This window comes from Mus pahari, chromosome 23, assembly GCF_900095145.1.
Source record: "Mus pahari chromosome 23, PAHARI_EIJ_v1.1, whole genome shotgun sequence".
Classification (NCBI taxonomy): Eukaryota; Metazoa; Chordata; class Mammalia; order Rodentia; family Muridae; genus Mus; species Mus pahari.
In genome coordinates, this window is record NC_034612.1 from 33,183,306 (window position 1) to 33,192,517 (window position 9,212).

Consider the following 9,212-nt stretch of genomic DNA (forward strand, 5'->3'; position numbering starts at 1 on the left):
AAAAAGAAAAGGAAAAAGTTAAAGAAAAAGAAAAGGGAAAAGGGGGACTAAAATAATCAAATTAGAAAATCTACAGAAGTAAAAAGAATAGGCTTTAAATTTTTTTCTACTTATATATTCAAAACCATAATGAAATAAAACTCAAACTATTTTTAAAAAGTCAGCATCAAGTTCATAAAAATGCTATCAAGAATAGCATAAGTGGGGAGTAGAGACACCTGAGAACTATGAAGGAATTGAGTTCTATGTTATAGTGAGGCACATCATATACAATATAGATTAACTGCAAAGAAGTGAGAGTAGTAATGTGTTAACACAGAGAAAGGGCACGACCACATAGAGTGTTAAAGCTAAGACACAAGAGGCAGATGGAACAGGCCGTTTTTGTTATGGGCAGTTTGAAAGCACTCACTTCTGTCAGGATGACATCATCATCCGGGTCGTCCTCCTGTTGCTCTGTAGCTGGAGTAACCAGCATTGGAATCCCCTCCTCATCAGAGGAGTCAGATATGGTGATGGGCCCCTCTCTGACAGCCATCCATTCTACAGGGAGGTAGAGACACGGTCACTGTGGGGTCAGCAAGAGCTCATTCAGTTGGCCAAGTCTCAACAGCTCACCTACCACCTACGTGCACACAGACTCAAGCAGTAAGAACTGTTTCCATGTTGATTTTTGCCAGTAAGATTGAGAGATGCCAGGCAAAACGCATAAGATGTACCAACTTTTTATCTTAGGTGAGAGAATCTTTGTAGTTGGGTGCATGCCTGAGATTCTAGCACTAGGAAGGCCAGGGGTTCAGGGCCATGGCTAGGCATAGAAAGATATAGAAGCCAACCTGAGGGCGTGAGAGTTTGCCTCAAAAAACAAACACAAAACCAAGTCTCCTGAATGAGCTACGTCTTCAGACCAGATGCAAATTTTTTTCATGTATGAAATTATTTTATTATGACACTGTCATAGAACTGTCAGATTCTTTAGAGACGCCCCATGCTTACTCCTTATAGAAGAAATGAGACTGGTCTATTAATTTAAACAACTACATCTGAAACAATCATCACTCAAAATTAGTAATATAGCCACTTAAGATTTAAAAATCAGCTTACTTTATACAGAAACTATTTAAGCAAACATTTCCATTTGAATCAAACACTTAGCATCTACCTAGCAATCATCTGGCATCTGTGACACTAGGCAATTTAACTTGCCTGCTCTCATTTTTTTTTTAAAGAAACCATGCAGCATTTTTTAGACTTATTTATTATATATACAGCATTCTGACTGTACATAAGCCTACAGGCCAGAAGGTACCAGATCTCATTATAGATGATTATGAGCCACCATGTGGTTGCTGGGAATTGAACTCAGGACCTCTGGAAGAGTAGTCGGTGCTCTTAACCACCAAGTTATCCCTCCAGCTCCACCCACTCTCCTTTTAAATGTAACTGAAGTGGAAACTTTGGGGTTCTTTGGAAAATCAATTGAATGGTGTTTTGTTGGGACAAACATTTGAAGGAACGTTTACTTAAAGTGGACACAGATGTGAAGGACTAAGGCAGACTTATGAAGGAACATTCATTTTGCTGAAGCAGACACAGGAGGATATTCTGCTAAAGCAAGCACGTGAAAGGACACGTGACGAAGGATTATTGCTACTGACACACACGTACTGGTCCACCTTACACTTCGTAGTTGAGCTGAGAGAAACACTCCAAAAACTCCTGGTGGTGTACAGCAGTTTCTTGCCGCTTCTGCGGACTCGTGGATGCACATGCTGAGGCAAGAGCCACGCTGAGGCAAGGCACGGAGGACACATGCTGTTAGACACGTGCTGTTAAGAGGGTAATAGGACTCCACGGCCTGAAGACAGAGCTTGGCTTGCTGGTATAGCTAGCTAGCTATGTAACACTTATGGGTCTCACATCTTCGCTAAGAGAGGCACAGCCGAGAACTTCTAGTATATCTGTTGACCCCTCCTGCTGACTCAAGCTGAGGCTGAGGCCTGGCTGTCTCCGCTCGGTCCTGTCATCGCTGTTGCTAACCCGACTCTACCAAACTGGACTGCTGATGTATCCATGAGGTGTTTGTGAGTTGATCAAACTGCCACTGACTGCTAACCTGTTAACTGAACTGCCGATTTCCAGACAACACAGGCAGGAGTTGCTCTAAAGAACCTTTCTAAACAGGTCCACCCCACCTCCCATCCTTTTTTCCCACTACCTCTGGTGGGTGGTGGGCTCCAAGAGAGGTTAAAGCGTTTAAGAACCAACACTAAAAATAAGGTTTGAAAAGTTAAAGTTACATGTAACTACAGCTAGTTAAACCCAAAGACCCAGTTCTGAAGGTGAAGAAGGCTGACAATAGTTGTTGCTCTTGCTACTCTGGGCATGTGCGGATTCATCTTTCTCTACTGTGTGTGGATCTTATCAGTTACCTTCTTTTCTTAAAAGAAAAAGTGTGTGTGTGTGTGTGTGTGTGTGTGTGTGTACACACGCGCGCGAGTGTGTTTAGTTTGACTGTGGAGTCCCCACAAGCACTGTGTGTGAAGGCCAGAAGTGGAGTATCAGGTATCATCCTCAATTACTCTCCGCATTATTTTCTGAAGACAGTCACTCACTAAACCTGGAGCTTTCTCAGATTCAGCCACACTGACTAGCAAGTGAGATTTTGGGATCCCTCACTGTCTCCAAATCCCCGGTGCTAGGAATATAGATACACATTGCCATGTCTGGCCTTTTTAAAAAATAAATATTTGTGGTACATGTTAGCACAGGAGTTTGGGTGTGAGTGACATCAGGACACATGTATTATTATGACACAGGCCAACATTGGATGTTATTAGTCCCTGCTTCCACCTCGTCCGAGATCTCTTGTTCACTGCTGTGTATCCCAGATTAGCTGGCCAGCAAGCTCTGAGACGTTCCAGCCTCTACTTCCCATGTTGCTGTAGAACCACGAGGGTTATAGACATGCACTATGTGGATTCTGGGGGATTGAGGGGGAAACCAAACTCAGGTCCTGCTCAGCAGGGCAACTGTACTCACTCCAGGGTTGCAGAGCTTTCAGTGCTAGGTAAGAGCACTCTCACTGAGATAGATCCCAGCCCTAACTTTGTTTTTGGTTGTTCTCCCTTTTACACAAGGTCTTACACTGTAGTTCCCACAAGTATGGAGCTCAGGTAGCCTAAGCAGGCAAACACTACAAGTCAAGGGTTTAGTTCCATGAATAGTGGAACTAAAGATGACCATGTATCTTTGACAATATCAGGAAACATTTCTAGACCATTAGCAGCCTTCTTGTGCCTCTTCCCATCACTGCTCTCTATCCCCTTCAAAGGGAGGATCTTCTAACTCTACACGTTAGTTTTGGTTGGTTGGGACTCCTCTGAGTCTCACTTTCTTGTAAATCACATGAGTAGAATACATCCATACCGCTGTGGTGACAGTTCTCTTTGCTGCACGTGAATCTGCTCTGTGAATACATCATAAATAATTCATTCTTCCTTTGATGGACATCTGAGTTGGTGCTAATATGAGCTTTTTTGGATACTACTGTTACACGCATGCTTTGAGCTGCTCATTCCAGTTGGGAACATTCTAGGAATGGAAATGCTGAGTCACAGGGTAAGCATATGTTCAATCTTAGGAAACAAATTGTATCGCTAAGTTGATGCAACAGACACACATGGTCTGCTATCTGGACTTTAACATTTGCTGATCCCTGACTTGTACTCCTGATTCCCCAGCCTTGATATACAATACATGCACATTTTTATGCCTGAAGTTTTCTCTAAAACATGGATTTCCTTTAGGTTAGTCAGAAGTCTTACTGCCCAGCCTGAAGTCTATTCCTATCTTTCACATATACAAGCATTTTTAATAAGAACTTGGGCTGGAGAGATGGCTCAGTGATTGAGAGCACTGGCAATTCTTCCAGTGGTCCTGAGTTCAATTCCTAGCACTCACAGGCTCATAACTGTATAAACTAGGATTTAATGCTCTCTTCTGTTGTGCAGTCATACATGTAGACAAAACACCCAAGCAACCTTGTAACTGATTTATGTCTTAATTCTAATATGCTGGGAAAAAGAATTCTACCAAAAATAAAAAATTTTAAAAAGTATCCTGTGGCTCTATTTATAGGAAACTGAGTAGTAACACAAGTATGTAGTTGCCTCCTGATGTCAAAATGGAGTGAGGCACGGCGAAGAAGAATCTCATGGAACAGCAGAAATGGTGTGGTCACAATTCTAAGGTTGTGTGCTCACTTTTCAGAACTCTTCAGGAAAAAAAAAACCTTAAGAGATTGGCACCGTAAATATTGCTAATGCAGCTGATGCAGCTGACATAAACTAACTCTACATACCTGACAAACATCCTCACAATGGGTATAACGTGTTTATATTTGCTGAACAAAAAATACATTTCCAAAGCTCGCTCTATCTATCTAGGATTTTTTTTTTTTTTTTTTTTTTTTGGAGACAGGGTCTCACTATATAGCTTTGGCTATTCTAGAACTCTCTATGTAGACCAGGCTGGCCTTAAACTGACAGAGATTTAACTGTCTCTGCCTCCTAAGTGCTGGGATTAAAGCATGTGCCACCACATCTGGCCTAGTAGTTTTGGAAGGAAATTCTGTTCAATTATATTTAAGGCCCAATTAAAAATTTCTAACATTCAATATGCATATACAAAAATTTCAGAAATGAGCCTGTGTCTATACAAATTACAGCTAAGATCTCTAACTTTCTGAATCACAATGAGCTATGACTATGATCACTACCAAGTTGTGACAGAGTATTAACAAAATTGTAACTCAGTATTTCTTTTGTACATGTAACTTGTACAGTTTGAATATTTGTTTTCCCTAAATTTACTCACTTAATAAAGTTTCCCACACTTTGAACATGCTGAAGGCAATTATATGACTTATTTCATAGTAGGAAAAAAATCATCTTCATCACTACAAAATATCAAGAGAAAAAAACAAAGCTAGCTGAGCCTCTTTGTGGAATTTGTACTCACAAGAAGGGAATATATTAAGGATTCTCTTTATTCACCAATATGATTTTTTCTTTCAGACCAAGTATAAATAAATATACATTAGACTTGACAGAAAATTTTACATATATTTAGGAAATGTCTTTGCAAACGAATGAACCTGTCAAAGTTTTAAGGACTATAAAACAACTATGTCCTAACATTCTCAATAAGACTAAGCCAGGATCTCATAGCAAAAAGAACAGAAATGAAGTATTGTAAGAGCAAGAATGCCTAGCACTGCAGATGGTATTTTCGATTCGACCCACTGCAGTTGTTCCTGCGTGATCGCCATTCCCTCAAAAACTTCCAGAAGCAAATCCCTACCGTATGAATCTACTTATGATGGCTGAGTCATTAAATTTCATTTCTGCTGCATGTATCATTATGTGACATAATTCTAGTTTGACATTTTATGTCTAACAGTAGAATCGCTCTGGCTAATAAATGATACGAAACAGGTTTATTTCAAAGAAGATACTGCCACCACACTAAAGAGAAAGCACTGGGTAAAGGGAGAAAGGACAGCAACTTACCCTTTCCCCGGTGGCAGTGAAAGTTGTTCAAGTGAATGACCTCCTCTTTGTTGTTTCCCTCTGCCATTTTCAAATTCAGATACAAACATATGTGATTGCTAGTAACCAAACATGGTGATCATCTGTTCTGCAGGGTTTGAGAAGCAAGAGAAGACAGCATTAACAACAGCAGCACAAGCCAGGCCGTGGAGCACACATCTTTAGTCCTAGCACTTGGAAGGCAGAGACAGGCTGATCTCAAGACCAGCCTGGTCTACATAGCAAGTTCTAGGACAGCCAGGGCTACACAGAGAAACCCTGTCTTCAAGCACCAAAAACCAAACAACCAACAAAAAAAAAAACATACAAAGGAAGTATAGACCTAATATCCTTTGAATTGAGTGGTTGAGGCAGGATGGCCATTGAGTTTGGGATAGAGCTCAGTGGTAGAGCTCTTGCTTAGTAGGGATAAGAGTCTAGGTTCGCTCTTCAGTACCAAAAAAAAAAAAAAAAAAATAATAATATAAATAATTTTTACACTATAATCCTTTCTTTCATTCTTTTATTTTTGGAGGTGGTTGAAACAGTTCAGGCTATCCTGGAACTTTCTTTACAGAGCAGTCTGGGATTAAAGGCATGTACCACCACACCCTGCATGTTACAGTAGTCTCACAACATGATTTAAATTTATTACTTAAGTATTTTAATAAAATATAATGGTGTCATAACAAACTTTTAATTTTAAAATTATTGATCGATAAACTGAAGTGTTAGGGAATTCAAGGCCTTGCATGCGCTAGACAAGCCATCTCTCTATCACTGAACTATTTCCCCATTACATACAGAAATATAGACCTCTTTTTTGGCTTAAAAAATAATTGCTTTTTGAGGTTGAGTCTCACTGTGTAGCCCTGGCTGGCCTTCAACTCAAGAGTCTCCTACCTCTGCCTCCTAAGTGTTGGATTAAAGGTGTGCACCACTATGTAGGTTTTTTGTTTGTTTTTTCTTTTTGAGACAGGGCCTCACTCAGACCCCAATACAGACCTTTAACTCATAGCAACCCTTCAACCTCACTTCTGAAACACTGAGATTACAGATCTAACTAGCTAGAGAGACTAATTTTGAATGACAGAAAATCAAAAGCTGTTTTGTGGAAGGAAAGGTGACCACAAAGAACATGAAGCAACTTTGGGGGGGGGGGAACAATAGAAATGTTCCAGAGCTTCAAGAGGTAGTCTATTACATGCATCAGTAGAGATAGATTGAGTTGGCAATGGGTCCAACTGTGCCTTCAATTATCTGCTCATGTCATTGTATATAGATTATACTCGGAAAAAAAATGTTAAGGAGAAGTTAGTCATAAAAGACAAACATTCTACCACAGAAGTGCTAAAGAATTCAAGAAATAGAAAAGAATGCTGTAAAGCAGTGGTCTCAGCCTGTGGGTCCCAATGCCCTTTGGGAGTTCAGGGGGACAAACAGTCCTTTTACAGGGATCACCTAAGACTATTGAAAACAGGTATTTGCACTACAGTTCACAACATTAGCAAAATTACAGCTATGAAGTAGCAACAGAAACAATTCTATGCTTGGGGGTCACAACAACATGAGGAAACCATTAAAGGGTTGCAGCATTAGGAAGGTTGAGAACCACTGATATAAAGGGATATTTTAAAAGATAATGGCAGAATTTTTTTTTCTGAGTTGTCACAAATTTATACATTTACATCATTATTTGTTGATCAGTTTTGCAGAGGCAGATGTCAAGTTGTCACAAATTTATACATTTACATCATTATTTGTTGATCAGTTTTGCAGAGGCAGATGTCACTTTAACATAATTGCAAGGACACGAATAGGCAGCTCATCCTCTGGCTGAGTATACCCAGGGAATATTCTGTAAGGCATATTACACACTTTAAAACCTCAAGGATCAGGGCTTCAATCCCTGGATATGGAGTGAGATAGCCAGGAAGAGCCGCAATCTGACAGACTGCATGGCAGGCCATGGTACAGATTAAGACTGTGGAGCTCTGAGCTAGAACAGACAAGCTCACAGATGAGTGACTATGAGGGGGTGCAGAGTGTGGAAGAGCAAAGCTAGAGCTCCGAGGGACAGCACAATGGTTCCTATTTACAAAGCCTGTGTTAGCTCTTCAGCCTCACTCAGTCCTCACCCAGGAGGAAATAGTCACAGCAGCTTGGACCTTAGAGACGCTATGCTATGTATGCTCTGGATTCAGATCCATAGCTGTCTGAGGAGGACACCTGCTCTGTAACTCAGAATAGTATAACGGATGTCCAGAGTAAATAAAGTGCCTTCACGGTAAAGTAAAGACCAGGGTGTGGTTGGAAGAGAAGGAAGGAGGAAGAGACAAATAGACAAAAACACCAACACCTATTCTCCCCAAATTTCCCACCATTCCTGGATGAAGAACTAATACAAAAGACACTGATAACATGGCAGTATCACACAGAGCCACCTGGGCTTCTCTGTGGTACCAGCGTCTATGGATGGTATCTTGCTTATTTGGAGCCAAAGAGGCCAAAGGACTTTCTAATCTGCAGTTGCTGATGCTTCTTAGCTCCAGAAGACAGTCATCTCTAGGACTTCCTGGCTATGGGCTCCAAATTCTCAGGTTTCTTGTTTATGTTTTGTTTTTGTTTTTTAAATTTTTTTAATACTTGTTTAAGAAAGACATCCTCTTCAATGGCTCTTTTAGTAATCTGCTGAATTCTCTCAGGCTTTTCTACAGCACAGTGAACCTGGAAACTGACAGAGTACTCATAGTGCCCCAGATGCCCTTAGTTGGGAACTGCTAGCAACAGTGCAATAAGTAGCAGTAGAGCCGTCTGTAGGCCTCTGGACCAAGTCTACCTCTGGCAGCAGGGCCATGTGCAAGTCCCAGGCCCATTTCTGCTTAGGATGCTAAACCCAGGCTCTGGTTTCTGTCCTTGTGAGACAGGGTCTCACTGTGTAGCCCTGGAGCATGGCTTAAATTCCACTATGTAAACCAGGCTGGCCTCAAACTGACAGAAATCTGCCTGCTTCTGCCTCCTAAATATTGGGACTAAAGTTATACTTAACCATACCTGGCTAGGATTATTTTATTATTTATTTCTTGATTGAAAACACAACTATTTACCATGAATAAAAATAAAAGCATAATGTGTTATCATAATGACATAGAATGCCATAAAAACTGCTGGGCAGTGGAATCTAGAATGTCTCCCTGCTCCCAAATTCCTGCATTTACTCTAGACCTTCTCTCACTGAAAACTGGGACTCACCAATATGGTCAGGCTGGTTAGCCAGCAAACCCCAGGGAGCCATCTGACTCCAATCCCCCACCACTAGGATTACACCGGTTGCTGCTGTAGCCTCTCACAAGAGTGTGGGGATCAACCCCAAGGCCTCATGCTTTCTTAGCCAGCACTCTACCAACTCAACTACCCCACTAGCTTCTGTAACTTTAGCAACAGATATATTATCTAGCAAATGAAAGCTGAGTGTGGTGACCCCAGTATTTGGGAGGCCAAGGCAGGAAATTCAAGGTTATCCCCAACTACAGTGTAAGTATGAGGCCAGCCCGGGCTCATTAGACTCTGTCTTTAAACATACATACATACATACATACATACATACATACACACACACAC

General features: G+C 41.0%; 1 protein-coding gene across 3 annotated transcripts in view; it reads right to left on the reverse strand.

Annotated features, from left to right (window-relative positions):
• Nucleotides 1-9,212, reverse strand: part of Rnf216 (ring finger protein 216) — a 110,123-nt gene that overhangs the window by 91,240 nt on the left and 9,671 nt on the right. For 2 of the 3 annotated variants that reach the window (XM_021222715.1, XM_021222714.1), the window contains exons 2-3: nucleotides 5,574-5,700; nucleotides 413-543 (exon numbers count right to left, since the gene is read on the reverse strand). In XM_021222715.1, the coding sequence (XP_021078374.1) occupies nucleotides 413-543; nucleotides 5,574-5,640 (198 nt within the window). In that variant the 5' untranslated portion in view covers nucleotides 5,641-5,700. The remainder of the gene's footprint in view (nucleotides 1-412; nucleotides 544-5,573; nucleotides 5,701-9,212) is intronic. The other variant, XM_029533547.1, reaches the window with a different exon arrangement.